A 24,197-nucleotide genomic window follows, 5' to 3' on the forward strand; every position below is an offset into this window, starting at 1 on the left:
ATAAAAAAATACTTTATTTCCAACAACAAAGCACAAAATGCTGACCCAAAGTGAAAATACTAATAGTTGTATGGTCAGAATCTAATCTAAATAAATAACTTCCACTCTTTAAGAATTTGATTTTTACCCAAGTGATTTTTGCCTGATTTAATCACTTTCAATTTTAATACCTAACCTAATATAAAATACCCAGATAACCACGATGGTTGATCAATCACCTAGAGCCAGACATACTGGAATGCAGTCAAGTGGGCTTTAGGAAGCATCACTACGAACTAAGCTAGTGGAGGTGATGGAATTCCAGTGGAGCTATTTCAAATCCTAAAAGATGATGCTGTAAAAGTGCTACACTCAATATGCCAGCAAATTTGGAAAACTCAGCAGTGGCCACAGGACTGGAAGGGGTCAGTTTTCATTCCAATCCCAAAGAATGCTCAAACTACCCACAACTGCACTCATCTCACACCCTAGCAAAGTAATGCTCAAAATTCTCCAAGCCAGACTTCAACAGTAAGTGAACTTCCAGATGTACAAGCTGGATTTAGAAAAGGCAGAGGAACCAGAGATCAAATTGCCAACAACCACTGGATCATTGAAAAAGCAAGAGAGTTCCAGAAAAACATCTACTTCTGCATTATTGACTACGCCTAAGCCTTTGACTGTGTGGATCACAACAAACTATGGAAAATTCTAGGGAATACCAGACCACCTGACCTGCATCCTGAGAAATCTGTATGCAGGTCAAGAAGCAACAGTTAGAACTGGACATGGAACAACAGACTGGTTCCAAATCAGGAAAGGAGTATGTCAAGGCTGTATATTGTCACCCTGCTTATTTAACGTCTATGCAGAGTACATCATGCGAGATACCAGGCTGGATGAAGCACAAGCTGGAATCAAGATTGCTGGGAGAAATATCAGTAACCTCAGATACACAGAAGATACCACCCTTATGGCAGAAAGCGAAGAAGAACTAAAGAGCCTCTTGAAAGAGGAGAGTGAAAAAGTTGGCTTAAAACTCAACATTCAGAAAACTAAGATCATGGCATTTGATCCCATCACATCATGGCAAACAGATGCGGAAACCATGGAAACAGTAAGAGATGAGAGACTTTCTTTTGGGAGGCTCCAAAATCCCTGCAGATGGTGACTGCAGCCATGAAATTAAAAAACACTTACTCCTTGGAAGAAAAGCTATGACCAACCTAGACAGCATATTAAAAAGCAGAGACATTACTTTGCCAACAAAGGTCCATCTAGTCAAAGCTATGGTTTTTCCAGTAGTCATGTATGGATATGAGAGTTGAACTATAAAGAAAGCTGAGCATGGAAGAATTGATGCTTTTGAACTGTGGTGTTGGAGAAGACTCTTGAGAGTCCCTTGGACTGCAAGGAGATCCAATCAACCTATCCTAAAGGAAATCAGTCCTGAATATTCATTGAAAGGACTGATGCTGAAGCTGAAACTCCAATATTTTGGCCACCTGATGAGAAGAACTGATTCACTAGAAAAGACCCTGATGTTGGGAAAGATTGAAGGCGGGAGGAGAAGGGGATGACAGAGGATGAGATGGTTGGATGGTATCACTGACTCAATGGACATGAGTTTGAGTAAGCTCCGGGAGTTGGCAATGGATAGGAAAGTTGGTGTGCTGCAGTCCATGGGGTCACAAAGAGCTGGACACGACTGAGTGACTGAACTGACTAACTGACTGGATATAAAATATACATATGAAAATTCTGCTGTAAGAAACCACTGTGTTGTTTATGGAATTTCTAACCTAAACATTTAATCCTCAAGATATTTCCCATAATTTCCATTTTCCAAACTCCTTCACCCAACAGAAAGTTGACATTTCAACAAATATGAGAAGACTTTGATAATGTTGCTTTGAAATTCTGTCCAAACAGCAAAAGTCCTAACTGAGGCAAGATTAAATTACCTTGGAAGTCCCTGTGCCACTCAATGTAAAGATGAGAATGAGGTAATAGTCATATTATACCAAATGCTTGCTGACCCAAAGATAATATGATCATTTGTATTCTCTCTACGTGTGACTTACTGAATGCAAAAGTGCAGAAAAATGTCCAGTGTCTGCTCTGTTCTTTAGAGGGGAGCTGGGCAGGAGGACACGTAAAAGCATTATTAGGATCATATGTCAGATAGACAAAAGCCAGGCAGAGGATGAATGAATGAATATATGAATATATACATCTATATATATATATATAGAGAGAGAGAGAGATGCTTTCCTATTTGCTCCCTATATTCATTCAAAACACGCATCATCTTTAGTGAACCAACAACTTGCAAAATCAATACAAACAAAACCACATAGGAAAAAATAACTAAAATTTAAAATACAGATGCATAATCTTACCTAAACACACCATAATATGATATAGCTGATCAATATCAGAATCTCCAGGAAAGAGGGGCTCCCCCATAAGCATTTCAGTTACCAGACAGCCAATGGCCCACACATCAACAGCCCTGAAAGAAAAGCAATGTGATGTAAAATCCGGGATCCTAATAGGTTTCAGTTCAGTTCAGTCGCTCAGTCATGTTGGACTCTTTGCGATCCCATAGACTGCAGCACTCCAGGCTTCCCTGTCCATCACCAACACCTAATATGTTCACTATGACTGAATCTGTTTTGTATATTGTTGCTGTTGTTGTTCAGTCACTAAGTCATGTCTAACTCTTTGCCACCTCATGGACTGCAGTGCACCAGGCTTTCCTGTTCTTCACTATCTCCCAGAGTTTACTCAAACTCATGTTCATTGAGTTGGTGATGCCATCTAACCATCTCATCCTCTGTCGTTTGCATATTACTATTTTTGTATTCTTGGTATCAAGAAAAGTAATAGTAAGCCTTAAATTATGCTCAAGTTTTTTTTTTCTATAAACTTTAAGTATTAACTTCCAATATTACATAAATCAGATTTCAGGAAACTTCAAGCATGTGACACAAGGCTTCCAAAGAGTCAAAATGCTTGTTAAGTATACTTAATTCTGGAAATAAGCCTTCCAGGTTTGTTTTCAGAGGCTACTCATTTTTGTTTACACATAATTTGAACAAGGTTCATCAGTCTATCCAACTAGACACTGAAAACAGCATGCCAGAACAAGATGGTGACTGGGGAAACAAACAACAAGGAGAACAGAAAGCTAATACTGAGAAAACAGAAAAACTCTCTTAAAAATTGGTCACAAGAACTTAGAATATTCTGGCATCATTACCATAGGAACAGCTACCTTGAAATTGCTTAAGGCCATAGCTGGCGGAAATTACAGCATGGCAGTAAATGAGAGCTCAGAGTAATCAAGAAAATATTAAGTGATATATGCTCTAAAAACAGAGAAATTATAGAAAATATTTTAGAATAATTTCTATTGAAACTGGTAAAACCTGCAATCCCTTCTTCTTTGAAGAATTCATTTATGAAGATGATTTGTATTTTTAAAATGGTTCACTTAATTCCATTTCTACCCCCACCCTTGCCCACTCAGCTCGGCCTCAATGCAAGTGTCAGACTTACCTAATCAATGTTACCTCTCTTTACAAGTGATAAATATATCTATTTCTAACTTACTGTTAAAAACAGACCACTTACTCACCTGGATTTCTCTACCTCTAAAATAATCATACTCATACCAACCCATTTCACAAGAATGTTTAAAGGGGAAACATAAAAATGATTACAAATCACTTTCTCAAGTTTTCTAAACTGAAAACTTCCTTTCAGTATTAGAGGGATTTCTTTTTTCTTAATCTAAGAAGTAGGATCTATTTAGACAGAAACACACTCCACAGACAAGGGTGTGGGCCATCGCAGAGGGCAAGTATTGAGTCACTAAGTCATGTCTGACTCTTTCTGAAACCCCAAGGACTGTAGCCACCAGGTTCCTCTGTCCATGGGATTTCCCAGGCAAGAGTATTGGAGTGGGGTGTCGTTTCCTTCTCCAGAGGATCTTCCGAAACCAAGGTATCGAACTCGTGGCTTCTACATTGACAGGCAGATTCTTTACTGCTGAGCTACCAAGGAAGCCCAATTAGAGGGACTGTCATTATATTGAAAACATATTCCACTTTATGAAAAAAAGAGAGTCAAGTCTGCCCTCTGCACCCCCACCTTGCTAACGACATCTTACTTGCCATACTTGACATCACCAACCAACAGCTCTGGAGCTCTATACCATCGCGTTGCCACATAATCAGTATACACCTCCCCAGGAGCTGCCAGTGTCCGTGCAAATCCAAAATCACATAGCTTGACAACACCAGACTGGGAGACTAATATGTTCTCTGGCTTAATATCTCTGTGTATAATCTATGATATAAAAAGCAGAGTATGACATATATTGATCGGCACATCAAGTTAAGCAAATTAACTTTTTTTTAGCACTTGTTACATGCAGGGCACTGGTTCTGTTCCTATAATGAAGACAGATAGAAGCAGATAAAGTTGTTCCTGAGTTTAAAGAACCTGAGACCTAGCTGGGGAAAAAAGAACATTTATGCTTGAAATTTTATTTAAACAATTAAATTGTACTTAAACGAATAATGATATTGGGTGAAATATATGTTGCTGTTGTTGTTCAGTCACTAAGGCATGTCCAACTCTTTGTGACCCCAAAGACTGTGGCATACCAGGTTCCTCTGTCTTTCACTATCTCCTGGAGTTCACTCAAATTCATGTCCATTGAATTGGTGATGCTATCTAACTATCTTATCCTCTGCCAGCCCCTTCTTTTGCCTTCAGTGAATTTCCAATCAATTGCTCTGATAATGAGGGCTCTCAAGACTAAGACAGTAAAGCTATCACTGAAGACTGCGGTGGTCAGGGAAAATTTTTGAAGAAAAAGGTGGGCTCTAAGACAGGTCTTTAATACTAATGTGACCTAGATAAATGTAGAAATGAAAGGGCAATCCAAGTGAAGGGGACAAAAAGAGCAAAAGAGTGAGAATGAGAGTAGACCAGTAGCCACTAGGGAAATGTTTTTCCTGGAGTAGAGGTTACTTAACAGGTTATGCCTCAACTGCCAGCCTGGGAAGTCTGAGTTCATGTCAAGGTGATAGGAACCCATGGGAACCCATGACATGACCCATATGGTGTTTAAAGAAGATACTGAACATTTAAAGAAGGCCATAAACAAGATAAAGCAAAGAGGGTGACTAGAAGTGGGAAGAAGAGCAGTGGGACAAATAGGAGGTGATAGATTGAGGGTGTGAGGAGAAGGGGATGACAGAGGATGACATGGTTGGACAGCATCACCAACTCAATGGACATGAGTCTGAGCAAATTCCAGGAGATAGTGAAGGACGGGGAAGCCTGGTATGCTGCAGTCTGTGGGGTTTCAAAGACTTGGACATGACTTAACAACTGAACAACAAAAACAAAGGGCCAGTGCTAGTCTGGTGCTCAAGGGAATGGAAAGGAAGAGGTGGAATGTAGAAATATTCTAAATCAACAGAATTTAGGAAGTAATCTCAGATACTTTCCTTAAACTTGGGAATCTAAAGGAATGGTGGATCCATTAACAAAAATAGAAAAGTCTAGAGAAGGTTAATTGTGGTTAAGAATAATTAGCAGTTTAGTTTCAGCAATATGTGTTTTTAGGTGGATTTCTGAGCACCCAGGTGGAGGCATACATCAAGCAATTATAAATGTAAAGAGGCAAAAAACATAAATTTTTACATTTGTAAAAATTATAAATGTAAAAAAGGTCAGTTGGTTATAAAAGAGACTATGGAAAGAGAAAACAGGACACTGGGAAACAATAGTACAAATTCTCAGTCAGTTCAGTTCAGTTCAGTCGCTCAGTCGTGTCTGACTCTTTGCGACCCCATGAATCGCAGCACGCCAGGCCTCCCTGTCCATCACCAACTCCTGGAGTTCACCCAAACTCATGTCCATCGAGTCAGTGATGCCATCCAGCCATTTCATCCTCTGTCGTCCCCTTCTCCTCCTGTCCCCAATCCCTCCCAGCATCAGAGTCTTTTCCAATGAGTCAACTTTTCACATGAGATGGCCAAAGTATTGGAGTTTCAGCTTTAGCATCAGTCCTTCCAAAGAACACCCAGGACTGATCTCCTTTAGAATGAACTGGTTGTATCTCCTTGCAAGTCCAAGGGACTCTCAAAAGTCTTCTCCAACACCACAATTCAATTAGGTCTAATTCTCTAATACAAGTAAATTTTATTTTGAAAATTTTGAAAATATGTTTATTGTAAACTCTCAGAGGACCAGAAACTGACACTGCTGAGCATTTTGCATAGGCTAAAGCTACTAACTTCTATTATATCCTAGATATCCACAGTAAAGGCTAGTTAATAACATGCATAGCTCAAGTATATAGAGTTGAAGTTGATGTCTGTAACTTACTTTCAAATAATGCATAAATAAATCAGGCAGATTAATAAGTAGACAAATGGAAGAAAAGATGAATAAATATTTCATAAAACAAATATAACAAAATGTTAGCAAGTATAGAATTCAGCAATAGGTATATGGGTATTCACTGTATATGCTCCCAACTTTTCAACTTTATAAATAATTATTTAAACTGAATACTTACATTGTGACTGTGACAAAATCCAATCCCACTGATAACCTGAAACAAATACTTTTGAACTAGTTGGTAGTCTAGTCCATTTGGAGAGAGCTCCAAGTCATCAAGAACCGTATGGTCAACAAATTCAAAGACTAGGTACCATCGCTTTTTTTTCTTACATACTTCCAACAAATTCACCAGATTTTCATGCCTTAGTTGCTATCAAAAAAAAAAAGTGAAAAATAATTTTTTAGAGGACCCAATTATTAGTAATAGTCACAGCATAAAATAGATCTCAGCACAAGAAAAACATCTAAATAAAATGCATAAACAGTATAAATTGTGAAACTATATCCTTACTGCTCCATTCTCCTCTCAGAGAACACAATAAAGCCAATGAGAAAAAGAAGGTAGCTTCATCTCTGATGAAATTAAGAAGGATCTAGAACTCCAGTACTTTGGCCACCTCTTGCAAAGAGTTGACTCACTGGAAAAGATTTTGATGCTGGGAGGGATTGGGGGCAGGAGGAGAAGGGGACGACAGAAGATGAGATGGCTGGATGGCATCACTGACTCGATGGACATGAATCTGGGTGAACTCTGGGAGTTGGTGATGGACAGGGAGGCCTGGCATGCTGCGATTCATGGGGTCGCAGAGAGTCGGACACGACTGAGCGACTGAACTGAACTGAGGACCCCGACCCCCAACAAATGAGGTGGCACCATCAAGGTCAAACAGGAGTCTAGGGATATACCATAAGATTATCTGTGGTTACAAAGCTAGCAGAGCAGAGTTTTCCAAAGCTGATGACATACCCTGAAAAGAAAAACAAAACCAAAAAATTACCCTTCTTTGATTTAATGAGAACAGGGTTCACAGACTGTCAGTGAAAGCATCCTAAGAACTGAATGGTACCAGGAAACAAGAGAGGAGGGGTGAACAATCCCATAGAAACTCATTTGCTGGAAGCAGTCTGTCAGTGAAACCAAGTGGAAGGCAAAACAATTCATTATGAACAAATCTGCAATTACAAGTTTCAGAGAAATTAAGGAGAATGTAAATAAATCCCACACTCGGGCTTCTGTTGTTAGGAATATCACTGTGAACCAGGGTGGATTCCTGCTAGCCTGGAACAAGACCACAGCTTCTCCTGAAAATGAACCTCCTTCAGATAGCTGGTCCAGAAGGGTCTCACTTTGTTGCAAGATAAGAAACAATCAAAAAGGAACGAATTCAGAATCTATTCAGAATACAATAAGAAAAGAGAAGGACACTCTGTAATGCAATATGGGAAAATAATATTCTTTAAAAATGATTGTATGTATATGTGTAACTGATTCACTTTGCTGTACACCAGAAACTAACAGAACATTTTAAATCAACTATTTGTTGTTGTTTAGTCACTGAGTCGTATCCGACTCTGCGATCCCATAGACTGTAGCACATCAGGCTCCTCTGTCCTCCACTACTTCCTGGATTTTGCTCAGACTAATGTCCATTGAGCCAGTGATGCCAATCAACCATCTCAACCTCTGTTGCCCCCTACTCCTCCTGCCCTCAATCTTTCCCACCATCAGGGTCTTTTCCAGTGAGTCAGTTCTCATCATGTGGCCAAAGTATTAGACCATCAGCTTCAGCATGAGTCCTTCCAATGAATATTTAGGGTTGATTTCCTTTATAATTTATTGGTTTGATATTCTTGTAGTCAAAGGGACTCTCAAGAGTCTTCTCCAGGACCACAGTTAGAAAGCATCAATTCTTTAGCACTCAGCATTCTGTATGATCCAGCTCTCACATCCATGCATTACTAATGGAAAAAACATCAGTTCAGATCAGTCACTCGGTTGTGTCTGACTCTTTGTGACGCCATGGACTGCAGCACGCCAGTCCTCCCTGTCCATCACCAACTCCCAGAGTTTACTCAAACTCACGTCCATTGAGTTGGTGATGCCATCCAACCATCTCAGCCTCTGTCGTCCCCTTCTCCTCCCGCCTTCTATCTTTCCCAGCATTATGGTCTTTTCAAATGAGTCGGCTCTTTGCATCAGGTGGCCAAAGTATGGGAGCTTCAGCTTCAGCATCAGTCCTTCCAATGAATATTCAGGACTGATTTCCTTTAGGATGGACTGGTTGGATCTCCCTGCAGTCCAAGGGACTCTCAAGAGTCTTCTCCAACACCACAGTTCAAAAGCATCCATTTTTCGGTGCTCAGCTTTCTTTATAGTCCAACTCTCACATCCATACATGACTACTGGAAAAACCATAGCTTTGACTAGATGGACCTTTGTTGGCAAAGTAATGTCTCTGCTTTTTAATATGCTAAGTTGGTCTTAACTTTTCTTCCAACAAGCAAGCATCTTTTAATTTCATGACTGCAGTCACCATCTGCAGTGATTTTGGAGCCCAAAAAAATAAAGTCTCACACTGGTTCCATTGTTTCCCCATCTATTTCCCATGAAGTGATGGGACCAGATGCCATAATCTTTGTTTTCTCAATGTTGAGTTTTAAGGCAACTTTTTCACTCTCCTCTTTAAAGAGGTTCTTTAGTTCTTCTTCACTTTCCACCATAAGGGTGGTATCATCTGCATATCTAAGGTTACTGATATTTCTCCCAGCAATCTTGATTCCAGCTTGTGCTTCATCCTGCCTGGTATTTCGCATGATGTATTCTGCATAGAAGTTAAATAAGCATGGTGACAATATACAGCCTTGATGTACTCCTTTTCTAATTTGGAACCAGTCTGTTGTTCCATGTCCAGTTCTAACTGTTGCTTCTTGAACTGCATACGAATTTCTCAGGATGCAGGTCAGGTGGTCTGGTATTCCCATCTCTTTCTGAATTTTACACAGTTTGTTGTGGTCAACACAGTGAAAGGCTTTGCCATAAACAACAAAGCAGAAGTAGTTGTTTTTCTGGAACTCTCTTGCTTTTGCCATGATCCAGCAGATGTTGGCAATTTGATCTCTAGTTCCTTTCCCTTTTCTAATTCCAGCTTGAACACCTGGAAGTTCATGGTTCACACATTGCTGAAGCCTGGCTTGGAGAATTTTGAGAATTACTTTACTACCGTGTGAGATGAGTGCAACTGTGTGGTAGTTTGAGCATTCTTTAGCATTGCCTTTCTTTGGGATTGGAATGAAAACGGACCTTTTCCAGTCCTGTGGCCACTGCTGAGTTTTCCAAATTTGCTGGCATATTGAGTGCAGCACTTTCACAGCATCATCTTTCAGGATTTGAAACAGTTCAACTGGAATTCCATCATCTCCACTAGCTTTGTTTGTAATGATGCTTCCTAAGGCCCACCTGACTTCACATTACAGGATGTCTGGCTCTAGGTGAGCGATACCACCATCGTGATTATCTGGGTCATGAAGATCTTTTTTGTATAGTTCTTCTGTGTATGCTTGCCACCTCTTCTTAATATCTTCTGCTTCTGTTAGATCCATACAATTTCTGTCCTTTATTGTGCCCATCTTTGCATGAAATGTTCTCTTGGTATCTTTAATTTTCTTGAGATCTCAGTCTTTCCAATTCTATTGTTTTCCTCTGTTTCTTTGCATTGATCACTGAGGAAGGCTTTCTTATCTCTCCTTGCTATTCTTTTGAACTCTGCATTCAAATGGGTATATCTTTCCTTTTCTCCTTTGCCTTTTGCTTCTCTTCTTTTCATAGCTATTTGTAAGGCCTCCTCAGACTGCCATTTTGCCTTTTTGCATTTCTTTTTCTTGGGGATGGTCTTGATCCCTGCCTCCTGTACAATGTCACGAACTTCTGTGCATAGTTCTTTAGGCACTCTGTCTATCAGATCTAATCCCTCGAATCTATTCACACTTCTACTGTATAATCATAAGGGATTTGATTTAGGTCATACTTGAATGTTCTAGTGGTTTTCCCTACTTTCTTAAGTGTGAATTTGGCAATAAGGAGTTCATGATCTGAGCCACAGTCAGCGCCCCGTCTTGTTTTTGCTGACTGTATAGAGCTTCTCCATCTTTGGCTGCAAAGAATATAATCGATCTGATTTCGGTATTGACCATCTGGTGATGTCCATGTGTAGAGTCTTCTCTTGTGTTGTTGGAAGAGGGTGTTTGTTATGACCAGTGCATTCTCTTGGCAAAACTCTATTAGCCTTTGCCCTGCTTCATTTGGTACTCTAAGGCCAAATTTGCCTGTTACTCCAGGTGTTTCTTGACTTCCTACTTTTGCATTCCAGTCCCCTATAATGAAAAGGACATCTTTTGGGGTGTTAGTTCTAGAAAGTCTTACAGGTCTTCACAGAACCATTCAAATTCAGCTTCCTCAGCATTACTGGTTAGAGCATAGACTTGGATTACTGTGATATTGAATGGTTTGCCTTGGAAAGGAACAGAGATCATTCTGTCATTTTTGAGATTGCATCCAAGTACTGCATTTGGACTCTTCTGTTGACTATGATGGCTACTCCATTTTTTCTAAGGGATTCTTGCCCATAATAGTAGATATAGTGGTCATCTGAGTTAAATTCACCCATTCCAGTCCATTTTAGTTTGCTGATTTCTAAAATGTTGATGTTCAATCTTGCCATCTCCTGTTTGACCACTTTCAATTCGCCTTGATTCATGGACCTAACATTCCAGGTTCCTATGCAACATTGCTCTTTACAGCATTGAACTTTACTTCCATCACCAGTCACATCCACAACTGGGTGTTGTTTTTGCTTTGGCTCCATCTCTTCATTCTTTCTGGAGTTATTTCTCCACTGATCTCCAGTAGCAAATTGGGCACCTACCGACCTGGGGAGTTTATCTTTCAGTGTCCTATATTTTTGCTTTTCATACTGTTCATGGGGTTCTCAAGGCAAGAATACTGAAGTGGTTTGCCATTCCCTTCTCCAGTGGACCACGTTTTGTCAGAACTCTCCACCATGACCTGTCTGTGGTTCTTTGACTATAATGACATTTGTCAGAAAAATGATGTCTCTGCTTTTTAATATGTTGTCTAGGTTTGTCTCAGATGGTAAGGAGTCTTCCTGTGAACACAGGAGTCCCAGGTTCGATCCCTGGGTGGGAAAGATCCCCTGGAGAAGGGAATGGCACCCCACTCTAGTATTGTTGCCTGGAGAATTCCATGGACAGAGGAGCCTGGTGGGCGACAGGTCCCTGGAGTAGCAAAAAGTCATACACTACTGAGCGATTAACATTTTTATACTTTCCTTCCAAGAAGCAACGTCCTTGAATTTCATGGCTGCAGTCACTGTCCACAGTGATTTTGGAGCTCAGGAAAACAAAATCTGTCACTGTTCCTACTTTTTCCCCTTCTATTTGCCATGAAGTGATGGGACCAGATGCCATGATCTTAATTTTTTGAATGCTGAGTTTCAAAACAGCTTTTTCAATCTCCTCTTCCACCTTCCTCAACAGGCTTTTTAGTTCCTCTTCACTTTCTGCCATTAGAGTGGTATTCCTTGCATATCTGAGGTTGTTGATATTTCTCCCAGCAATCTTTATTTCAGCCTGGCATTTCACATGATATACTCTGCATATAAGCTAAATAAGCAGGGTGACAATAGATAGCCTTGTGTGCTCCTTTCCCAATTTTGAAACAGTCAGTTGTTCTGTGTTTGGTTCTAACTGTTGCTTCTTGACCCACTTACAGGTTTCTCAGGAGACAGGTAAGGTGGTCTGGTACTACCATCTCTGTAAGAATTTGTCACTGTTCATAATCCACAGAGTCAAATGCTTTAGCATAGTCAATGATGCAGATGTAGATGTTTTTCTGGAATTCCCTTGCTTTCTCCATGATCCAAAGAATGCTAGCAATATGATCTCTGGTTCCTCTGCCTCTTTGAAACTATCTTGTAAACTATAAGTTCTCAGGTCATGTACTGCTAAAGCCTAGCTTGAAGGATTTTGAACACAACCTTACTAGCATGTGAAATAAGCAAAATTGTACAGTAGTTTGTACATTCTTTGGCATTGCCCTTCTTTGGGATTAGAATGAAAACTCAACTTTTCCAGTTCTGTGGCCACTGCTGAGTTTTCCAATTTTGCTTACATATTGAATTCAGGACTTTGACAGCATCATCATTTAGGGTCAAGAACAACAGTTAAAACCAGACACAGAATATCTGACTGGTTCAAAATTGGGAAAGGAGTACAAGAAGGCTGTATACTGTCACCCTGCTTATTTAACTTATATGCAGAGACATCACCTAAAATGCCAGGCTGAACGAATCACAAGCTAGAATCAAGATTTCTGGGAAAAATATCAATAACCTCAGATATGCAGATGATACCACTTTAAAGGTAGAAAGTGATGACGAACTAAAAAGCCTGTTGAGGAGGGTGAAAGAAGAGATTGAAAAAGCTGGTTGAAACGCAACATTCAAAAAACTAAGATCATGGCATCCAGTCCCATCACTTCACGGCAAATGGAAGGGGAAAAAGTGGAAACAGCGACAGATTTTATTTTCCTGGGCTCTAAAATCACTGCAGATGGTGACTGCAGCCATGAAACTCAAGGACACTTGCTCTTTGGAGGAAAAGCTATGACAAACCTAGACAGCACATTAAAAAGCAGAGACATCGTTTTTCTAACAAAGGTCCATCTAGTCAAAGCTATGGTTTTTCCAATAGTCATGTACGGATGTGAGAGTTGGACCATAAAGAAGTCTGAGTGTCAAAGAATTGATGATTTTGAACTGAGGTGGTGAAGACTCTTGAGAGTCCCTTGGACTGCAAGGAAGGAGATCAAACCAGTCAATCCTAAAGGAAATCAACCCTGAATATTCATTGAAAGGACTAATGCTGAAGCTGAAACTCCAATACTTTGGCTACCTGATGCAAAGAACTGATTCATTGGAAAAGACCCTGATGCTGGGAAAGATTGAAGGCAAAGGAGAAGAGGGCAGCAGAGGATGAGATGGTTAGATAGCATCATCAACTCAATGGATGTGAATTTGAGCAAACTCTGGGAGATAGTGGAGGACAGAGGATCCTGGCACGCTACAGTTTGTATCCACAAAGCCTTGGACACAACTTAGCATCTGAGCAACAACAACAAAATGCACCTAACAAGAAAGAATCAAACTATGTGATGCAAAAATTGAGAATTGCAGGGAGAAATACATGAATCTACTATCATAGTTGGAAATGTCAACATTTACAGAAATAGATCCAAGCAGGCAGGTAATCAGTAAGGCCTGAGTTGAACTCAAGAACACAATCCAACAACTGGATAGAACTGGCATCTATAGACTACTTCATCCAACAACAGAAGAAGTAACTTTTTTCTTAACCTCGTGGAATATGCACCAAGATATACCACTCTGTGGGCCACAGACCACACTAACAAATTGAAACACAGAAATCATGCAATGCCTTCTGTTAGATCAAATGGAATTAAACTATAAATCAATAACACAGAGATAACTGGAAAATCTCAAAATAGGCAGAGATTGAACAATACACTTCTGAATTAAATTAAAACACAGGCTGTTTCATATTATCCCCCATCCCCCTCTCTCTTCCTCTATTGCTCTGCTTTTCTTACTAACGGACCAAAGCTGAGATTCCAACTTCATTAGAGAAGGCATGGGTGCCATAGGAATGTACAGACTGCCAGTGGTGAAGACATTTGCCACAGGACATCAGCCAGCCAAGTGGAGAAAGTGCAGGTGCACCAGAAGTGTTCCATGAATGATGTTGACACAAGCTACCAAGTCCACCATATGATGATCTGCTCAGTTCAGTTCAGTTCAGTCGCTCAGTCGTGTCCGACTCTCTGCGACCCCAGGAATCGCAGCACACCAGGCCTCCCTGTTCATCACCAACTCCCGGAGTTCACTCAGACTCACGTCCATCGAGTCAGTGATGCCATCCAGCCACCTTATCCTCGGTCGTCTCCTTCTTCTCCTGCCCCCAGTGATCTGCTCACTTCATGCCAAAAAAAGGACCCACCAGGTATGGAAGCCTCTACTGACAATGCCTAAAATCATACAAGCCGGCAAAAGGAGAACTGTCTGCAGAGGCCCCCTCCAGTTTCACAAAGCAGAGCAAAAAGGAGTGATTCGAAGCTGAAAATTGATATCTGGCACAGTAGCCCATGAACACAGAAGAAAAAAAATCTTGGGAAGAAAACATCTTCACTTTAGCCTCAAATTATTCCTAAAAAAAAAAAAATGTTTCAAATGTAATATCTAGAGAAAAAAATAAAGATAACCAGGGCATGCAAAGAAATGTTACTATAAGTAAAAAAAAAAATCAGAAGATAAAGTTGATCAAAACAGATGCAATATGAGTTCAGATATTGGAATTATCACATATAAGTGACTATGCATAAAAAATCAATGTCAAAAAACTGAGGGAAACTGAAACCATAAAAAAGTGATACAATAGATTTGAACCCAAAGAAAAACTCTAGAACAGAAAAGTTCCAGAAAATTTCTGAATGTTAGTGCCACCAAGCACCTTAAGAGTACCCTCAAGAGCCTCATTTAAGCAAACAGAACTCCTCTCGGGGCGAAGACAGCATCATCCAGAAACTCTATAGAACTTTTAGAAATTAATACTGGCATATCAAGAGATAAGACTCAATCCAAAACCAAGAGAAAAACAATGGAAATAAACGTGGGAGAGCTATTTACTGGACATGGACTTTAGAAAAGCCTGTGATTTAAATAGAAAGCAAAATAGAGGGTTTGGCAGCAAAATGGAAATTATAGGGAAAAGGATTGAATTAAAAATTAGAACATTAAAATATGTCTATAAGAAATCAGTGGGTGAGTTTACCAATAGATTAGATATAGCTGAAACAGAACTACTGAACTGGGGCTTCCCTGGTGGCTCGTTGGTAAAGGATTCGCCTTACCAATGCAGGAAACGGGAGTTCGATCCCTGATCGAGGAAGATACCACATGCCTCGCAGCTTCTAAGCCTGTGTACCACAACTGCTGAGCCTGTGCTCTAGAGCCTGGGAGCTGCAACTCTTTGAGTCCACATGCCACAACTACTGAAACCTGAGTGCCCTAGAGCCCATGCCTCACTAGAGAAAAGCCCACATGGCAACGAAGACCCAACACAGTCAGAAACAAATAAAATTTTAAAAAAGAACTACTGAACTAGAGGATAGGTCAGAAGAAAATCTGTAGAATGAAGCAAGGGAAAACAACAGGATGAAAAACACATGAGAATATAAGACACATATGAGGAAGGTCTCATATATGAAACTGAAATCTTATATGGAGAAGAGAAAGAATGGGACCATAGCAATACCTGAAACAGTAATAGCTGAGCATTTTCTAGAAGTGACAAATGACATTATTTTATAGATGCAAGGGCCATAAAATCCAAGCAAGATAAATATAAAGAAACCCACACCTAGGCATATTATTGTAAAAGTGTTGAAAGCCAAAGTCAAAGAGAAAGCTTCGATGCATCCAGAAAAATAAAATAAAAAAAGACCCACTAAGGAATGTCTGACCTTTCAATAGAAGCAATGCAAATAAAAGCCAGCCGAACAGTGTAATGTTATCTTGAGCATATCAAATGTAACTAACTGCCAACGTAGAGCTCTATATCCTGTGAAAACACTCTCTTAAACAGAAAGCAAAGACTTTTTTTGAAAGACAAACACAAACGAACAACATTCCTTACTAGCAGATTTGCTTCAAAGAAAATAAAAGGATGTGATTTAAGTACAAGGAAAATGATCCCAGATGGAAGCTCAGAAATGTACGAATAATTGATAAATAATGGAAAAGACAAATATTAGGTATTTATCAAAGGAATAAGAATCTTACATAGTACATACTCAGATCACAGGGCAATTGTGTCAAAACTAAATAACCAAGGGAGAAAAACCTAGAAAATTTCCACACGTTTGGAAATGAAGGAAAATGAGAAAATATTTTGCACTGCTAATCAAAATTTCTAGGACACATACAAGCTATTCTTAGAAGGAAAATGACAGCCTTCAATGCATATATGAGGAAAAAAAAACTAGAAATAAAAGAAGTTAAGCATATAACTCAAAACATTAAAGAAAAGAACTGTAAAATAACCCACCCAAAATAAGTAGAAGGTATAAAATGCTAAAGAACAAAAATTAATGAAATAGAAAAGAAATACACAAGAAAGACCAACAAAGCCAAACATTGGTTCTTTCTAAAGATAAATAAAATGGATAAACTTCCAGTTAGATTGATGGGGATGGGGCGGGGGAGGGAGTTAACATAGCAGGTCTGAGATCTTTATCCTTAGAAAGTTGGCTTGCGAAGTAAGCCCTTGGCTTGTACCTAGGTACTTGGATTTCAGAAGTGTTCCCTCATTTCTAGAACTGATAAAGTGATTCATGGTGCAAACAATATGGTGTATGCTGAATACCTGCAGTTCTACTAAGAGTCTGGAATTTTGGTACAAGCAAAGCAGGGAGTACTGCTATGACAAGCCCTGTAAAAAAAACTCTGGGCCCTGAGTCTCTAATGAATTTCCTTACTAGACAATCACAAGTAGTGTTATAACTCATTGCTGGAGGAAATTAGTGCATCCTGTGTTAATCCACTGGGAGAAAAGCGACAGATTTCCTCTGAAATTCACCCCATGTGCCTTTTCCCTTTGCTTATTTTACTGTATATCTTTTTACTTTAACAAGTCATAGCCAAGAGTACAACTATTTGCTGGGTGCTGTGAGTCCTCCTAATCACTGAAACTTGGGGTGGTCTTTAAGACTCCCAACACAGTTGTTGGTAAATAGATAGGCAGACAGAGAGAGAGAGGGGCAACAAATACTTTTAAAATTATGTTTTGGGACTTCTCTGGTGGTCCAGTGACTAAGACTTTGGGTTCCCAATGTGTTGGAGACCTAGGTTCGATCCCTGGTCAAGGAACTAGATCCCACATGCCACAACTAAAGATCCTGCCTGCTTGTAGTAACTAAGACCTGGAGCATCCAAATAAATAATAAAAAATTATGTTATGGATAAATAAATACTCAGATGTAATCCTTCTGTTTATTACCAAAAGAGAAAACAAAAATCTATACTTTAAATTTACTTATGGAAATAAAACAAATATTAAAAAAGCACTTTCAAAACTGTTGACCAAGAAACAACTCTTTTTTTTTTTTTTCTCAATTCAATATATGTGTTTACTCACCTTTAGTAACTTGATTTCTCTCATGGCAATTTTTTTAACCATTTTATCATCATCACTTTCTAAGAACTTCTTGATGGCCACAATTCTTCCACTATCTTTATTCCTACACTTCATCACCATTCCATAGCTCCCTTCTCCAACCAATCCTAGGTTCTCATATTTTTCCATTTTTAATTCAAAACCACTAGGAATTTTTCTCTCTGTGGGAACCAAAATATGGCATTAATTATGTTGAATACATTAATTCCTCTACCCTCCCAAATTAATTCTTCCTCACTTGTTTTCCATATTAGAGCAGACACTGCATTAATAGCTGTCCTGTGTATTTATTCCCATCTAAGCTATGTTTTCAAAATATTCACATACATTTCATAATAGACAAGGCAAGCGGAACTGAAGCCATTAACTTCAAATTTAAATAACTGAATGTCATGTTAGTGAAATCTCAATATATTTTTAATGCAGATAAAGCAATGCCTGAACTATTATACAAAACAATTACAGTCTACCTTAGAAAAACACAGTTCCTTTTCACTTAAATGTGAAAACCAAGTGAATCTGGTTTTAGTGAAGATAAAATTTATTTTTTTACATCAGGTTTAAAAGATCAAAATTAAGGATCTTTATAGCCTTTCTAATCAGTTGGGGAATGTATTACCAAGGTAACACTAACAACTTCTGATAAACTATTTTTTTTAACTTTTCTTACCATAGTAATTAAATTCTTACATTGAACATATTAAATAACAGTCACACAGTATGTAAGCAGATTTTTAAAAATTAAATGTTAATGTTCCAAATACTGTATTTCAAAAATCCTTTAATGATTAATCACTAGAAGTATGACTATTTGAATTTTGTGTTTAGAATTATTTTACATCACATTATATGACATTTTCTGAAAAAAGGCAATCCTAACAAAATCTGTCTTACTTTACCAATGATTGGTGAAGGACTAGCAACCATTCCACTTGATATTTTGGAATAGAAAGAAACTTTTCAGTCCAGACACAGTTAGGTTTTAATTCATAAGTTTTGATTGTCAAGAAATATAAAAACTAATAAACTATAACCTCAAAGTTAAATTTACTTTTATATCTGTTTTTGAAATTAAATTCCAGAAGCAGAAAATAAAAAATATTGCTTTTAATTTCAATGTGATTCTAAAAGTTTTGGAGGGGGGGGGGAGTCTTTTGGTAATATAGTCCAGCTTCCCTGGTGGCTGAGAAATAATCACCTGCCAGTGCAGGAGACACAAGTTCAATCCCTGGGCTGGGAAGATCTCCTGGAGAAGGAAATGGCAACCCACTCCAGATTCTTGCCTGAAAAAGAAAATCCCATGGACAGAGGAACCTGGTGGGCTACAGTGCCTGGGGTCACAAAAGAGTCAGACACAACTTAGCTACTAAGCAACAACAAAATATGTATTCAAATGATGATTCATAATTGAAATTTTTTAACCTGACAATACAGAAACACTCATTCATAAAACTTGGAGAGAAACAAATTCTTACCTATAACATTAGTTGTGTACTTATGAAAATCTAAAATTAATTTACCCACCCAGACTGTGAACTGTTATATTTTCTTTTCTTCCCTATTGGTACACTAATGACTACGACAAAACAAATATTCTCTTTGTTCTAGCAAACTGTGAAAACCCCATGTATACATTTTCATCAGTTTACATTTGACAGTTTAGGATATATATATATATATATATACACACCAGCTATTTTTGCCCTTGGTATGATAAACCTAAAGTCTAGTCCTTAGTAACATATGCTGTCTTAGTGGTAGGAAAAAAATTAAGGAAAGAAGAGAGAGAATTACACTGATAATTTTTTCCAAACACTGACATTTTATTTGAAAATAGTTAATAGAGAGAGATTAAATGAAATATATATATGTTGATAAACATGGAAAATCAGAAGACTGATCTTCGAAAGGAGAAAAAATAAATCCCAGTCAACACCAACCCAATTATGTCATTATTTTACTACCAGCTCTGATAGGAGGTTCTCCAATAAACTGTCCCTGACACTAACTTGTCATACATTTGACATTTTAACTTCCATTTAACTTCTATTAACTATTTTTAAATAAAATGTTAGTGTTTGAAAAAACATTAATGTAATTCTCTCTCTCCTTTCCTTAAGTTTTTCTCCTTTCACTAAGACAGCATATTTTATTAAGGACTAGACTTCAGGCTTATTATACCAAGGACAAAAATAGCTGGAATCTATAACTTGAACCAATAAAAAAAATTTGTAATTGGTGTCCTCAATATTTGGAAATGCAAAGTGAACAAAGTTAAAATTACCTTAAGCATGTCACAAGCTAACATTCTGCAAGTTAACTAATCCAAATGTATTCTCCAACCAACAGCACATTGGGTCACGGTACATTGAACACTTGCTTTTTCAAGTGGCACTGCCTACAAATACCTTAAAAGTATCAAGGCTGAAAAAGCTTCTTGTTTCGTGAAACAGTTACTTATAAACCATAACTTCTCATGCCTTCTACTTGTGAATGTAAAGGGTGATACAAACTAAAAGGAAATCTGACCAATTGGCAATGCGGTAGTTTTGGACATATGCCAAGGAAGCACAGAGTTCTTCTACCAATAATTTAGATAATAAAAATAATGCTGTTTTTATTTGTTAAAAACACAAATCTACTATAGGTGAAAGAACGAGATAATCGAAGCTTTAAAAAGTATTATACTTACTGTTTGTTCTAAATCTTTCCGCGTGGAAAGTCCCAAAGGTTTTCAACTTGGAGACAAAATTGAGGTGAAGAGCATCTTCTTCGCAGGTCTAAAAGATGCTGACTAGCAAACTAGCAATTCCACTGCTGTCTTTATTTCTTCTGCGGACACAGTCACGGGTCCCAGGTGAAGCAGGCAGGTAGGCAGATTGGCCTCAACCCGCCGCAAGCTTACACTCAGGAGAACCGCGGGCCGCATGCTGTCGTCGTCAAGGCAACGACCTCACTCTGTCCACAACCATAGGCACAAAGTCTCCAGAGAGAGAGAAGGCCGGGGTATAAATACGTCCACGGCAGGCACCAACACCTGTTAAGGCCAAAGCCTGTACGGAAATTAGCGAAGGTGAGAGGGCACCGCCCCGCAGCTCTTAAGATGCCTGGTCCTTGTAGTCAGTGAAACTGCTCAGCTCCGGCTAGCCCTAAGCGAAGGCGTTGGCCACCAAGCTGCAAGGGGGCGGATCCTCACCCGCCCAGGCCCGCCCCCGAGTGCGCCAAGCCGCCCGTGTTCTGATTGGTTGAGCTCTGTCGTCAAGCTCTCTGATTGGCTTAGCGTCACCCATCCAGCCAGTTCTCCTGGGGCTGGGCTCTGGATCTAATCTCGGATGCACGGACCCTAGTATCAGCATACATCTACGTTCTCAAGTAAGGGAGCACCTTTCCTTCTTTCCTTCGCTGGGAGATCTCTCCTCTAGACTGGGAGAACAGCGATTCTGGTGCTCACGGAGACGCTAAAAGTGGTAGTGGTTTTGTAGGAATGGGTGAAAATGGAAGGGGGAAACGGTGAAAATAGCGCGATGAAGCGTTCTTCAAGCTCCTCCGCTGAGCCGGGAAGAGGGCTCTGCAGCCCTCACCCGGGAATGTTCGGACTTGAGAGCGATTCGACCCTTCCTTTCCGGTCTGGGCAGTGGGGCCAGTGTGGGGCAGGTAGATGAGAGTGACAGTATTGGAGGTGATAAGTAGGCGAGGCAAGGTGAAGGTAGGTAAGTGACGACAGAACTGACTTTAGAAGGGACCTTGAGGAGGACAGCCTGGACAGTGAAAGTGAGGGAAATATTTTGGAGATAACGAAAGGGGAAGGGAGGACAGCGATGAAATAACAGGAAAGTGGCTAAGACGGTTGGGGAACTAAAAGACATGAGCAATACTGCCATATGACAGCCAAGCAGGGTGCAGTTAGGAATGCTATGTTTAAGGCACAGACTAACTCAATCCATGATTATGCAAAACTGGTAGGCCAGACTCATGTAGGTGCTTAAGTCACACACACAAAAAAACAACAACAGGGTTTTTCCTCATTCCATACCTCTGCAAGGTAAGGTATGAGGACACCTTAAACTCTGTTATTTTCACATTAAATCATAAAAATCATTTTATAATGGTATTTGGTCTCTGTAATTCCTTGATCCAGTTAGGAGTGTGTCCTGGATAGATCTTCTAAAAACTGAATTGTACACTTTAAAGGGGTGCATTTTATGTATGTGAATGATATTGCAATAAAACAAGACATACTGGAGGATAACAAATTCACAGCTGGCCCAGAAATCTTTTTCAGTAAATTTATATATTTTAGCTTTAAGCAGCCCAGTTCTTTCTCACCTTAGCAGTCATCTGTTAAATAACTTTTGGCAACAATCATTCTCTTGTATCTGGATATCCCAAAACAATGTGCTTCAGTCAGTTTCTTGCCAGAAAACTTTAAAAAACCTCTCACTTAGGTCTCTTGAGATACTGAATGATCATGGGATTTTGGGATCACTTCAGTTGAGTTACCAAATGAACAGAAGGGCCATAAAATCTTCAGACTACAAAAAGTAAGGTTATCTTCAGTATATTATGGCTCATGCAGCTATGAATGCATTCTGTCACTGTATTAAGAAAATAGACTGACTCATTTTGCAGTTCTTGTTCTTTGATGGAAGGACGGACATTTGTCTCAACCTAGTAGTTGATTCAGTGCCTCACTGCCACATTTAAGTGACTAAGACAAATAGATTTGGAAACCTAAATACACCACTTACTTGGTCAAATTCAATATACACCATATTTGATCTGTCAGTCACCAAAACAGCTATATCATAATAGTATAAACCTGGAATCCATTCCTCAAATGTTAAAAATAGCATATTCTGTTTGCACTGATAACAAGACTCTTATAAACTCTCCCTTGATGTTCCCTCTCTCTGTCTAGCCTCTATCCCCTTCCTCTGTTCATATTCATAGCATGCATGCATGCTAAGTCGCTTCAGTTGTGTCCAACTCTGTGCGACCCCATAGATGGCAGCCCACCAGGCTCCCCTGTCCACAGGATTCTCTAGGCAAGAATACTGGAGTGGGTTGCCATTTCCTTCAAGATATTTATAGCCAACCTACAGAAAAAAATTGTTAATTTCTTGTTCTCTCTTGGGCTTTCATCCTTCTCACTTCATTGGAATAGTTCTTCCCAAAAATCACTATGACCTATACAAAGCTATCTGTGGCAGACTACTGGACACTCACAATAAGCTGGATCCTTTTTTCTCTACGTGTGGCTTATTTTCTGAAATTTCCATTGCAGTTAGGGGTGGTCATGTGACTGAAGTCAATGGAATATGAGATGTGTACCATTCCCAGATCTTGCCCATGAAAATCTCCATTCAAGATCCTCCATGTTACTTTTCCCTTCCAGCTAGCAGTAATGGAAATGACTATAATGTGATCTTCAAACCACACCATGAAGCTGGTAGAGCCTTCATTCATCTAGGTCCCTAAATGATTGAGTGAGGGAGTGACTACTGACCTTTTCACCACCACTCCTTTTTTATATGAGAGGGGGGAAAACTATTGTGTTTGAGCTATTACACATTTCAGGGTCTGTTTATTTTAGCAGTTGTGTGTTATTCACTCAGCCATGTCTGACTCTTTGCAACCCTATGGATTGTGGCCGACCAGCCTCCTCTGTCCATGGAATTCTCCAGGCAAGAATAAAGGAGTGGGTAGCCATTCTATTCTCCAGGGGATCTTCTTCCCAACCCAGGGACTGAACCTGGGTCTCCACATTGCAGGCAGGTTCTTTACCATCTGAGTGTCCATCTAAATATTTGACTTTGCAAAACAAATTCCCGAAACTTAGCTTCCCTTGACACCAATACTTGCCACATTTTATGTGTTCTCTGCATGTTCTTCCTGTTGTAGAACCCTAAAGGTGGGGATTATCTGAGCGCTGTCCTCAGCCTCCTCTGTGCTCTCTTCCTAGATGATCTCATCTAACCCAATAACTGCAAAGACCTATACTGACCAGTCACAGCAAAGCACTCTCAGAATTCCAAAATCATACTGCCTTACATTTTTTTCTTGGATATTCAATTGGCATACAAAACATGGATATAATAGAACTGATATTTTGTTTGGGCCACACCGTGTGCTTCTAGCTCCTGTGGCAGTGACAGCCCAAAATCCTAACCACTAGGCCACCAGGGAAATCCCTAAGAGAAATGTCGATTTTCCCTCCACATTTAATTCACACTCCTTCTTTATCTCCTTCTCTATCTCAGTAAGAGTACTGCCTTCCACCCAAGTTGCTTCAAAATCCTAGGAGTTATCCTTGAATATCTTTCACTCACATTCAAAATTCAATCCATAATGGAATTTTCCCAGTAGTCCAGTGGTGAAGACTCCACACTTCCAGTGCAGGGGCAAGGGTTCCCTCCTGGTGGAGGAACTAAGATCCCACATGCCATGAGGTGCAAAAAATCCAA

The 24,197-nt window shown here is 39.5% G+C and overlaps 1 protein-coding gene across 4 annotated transcripts in view; it reads right to left on the bottom strand.

The window, feature by feature from the left end:
- The window catches only part of CDKL2 (cyclin dependent kinase like 2), a 45,116-nt gene extending 21,899 nt beyond the window's left edge, over window positions 1-23,217 (bottom strand). For 3 of the 4 annotated variants that reach the window (XM_069594379.1, XM_070292435.1, XM_069594381.1), the window contains exons 1-5: window positions 20,426-20,953; window positions 17,695-17,894; window positions 6,584-6,778; window positions 4,157-4,335; window positions 2,382-2,494 (exon numbers count right to left, since the gene is read on the bottom strand). In XM_069594379.1, coding sequence (XP_069450480.1) covers window positions 2,382-2,494; window positions 4,157-4,335; window positions 6,584-6,778; window positions 17,695-17,862 — 655 coding nt within the window. In that variant the 5' untranslated portion in view covers window positions 17,863-17,894; window positions 20,426-20,953. Of the gene's footprint in view, window positions 1-2,381; window positions 2,495-4,156; window positions 4,336-6,583; window positions 6,779-17,694; window positions 17,895-18,931; window positions 19,017-20,425 lie in introns of all 4 variants that reach the window. The other variant, XM_069594380.1, reaches the window with a different exon arrangement.
- Window positions 23,218-24,197: the final 980 nt, after the last annotated feature.

This window comes from Ovis canadensis, chromosome 6 (genome assembly GCF_042477335.2).
Source record: "Ovis canadensis isolate MfBH-ARS-UI-01 breed Bighorn chromosome 6, ARS-UI_OviCan_v2, whole genome shotgun sequence".
Lineage (NCBI taxonomy): Eukaryota > Metazoa > Chordata > Mammalia > Artiodactyla > Bovidae > Ovis > Ovis canadensis.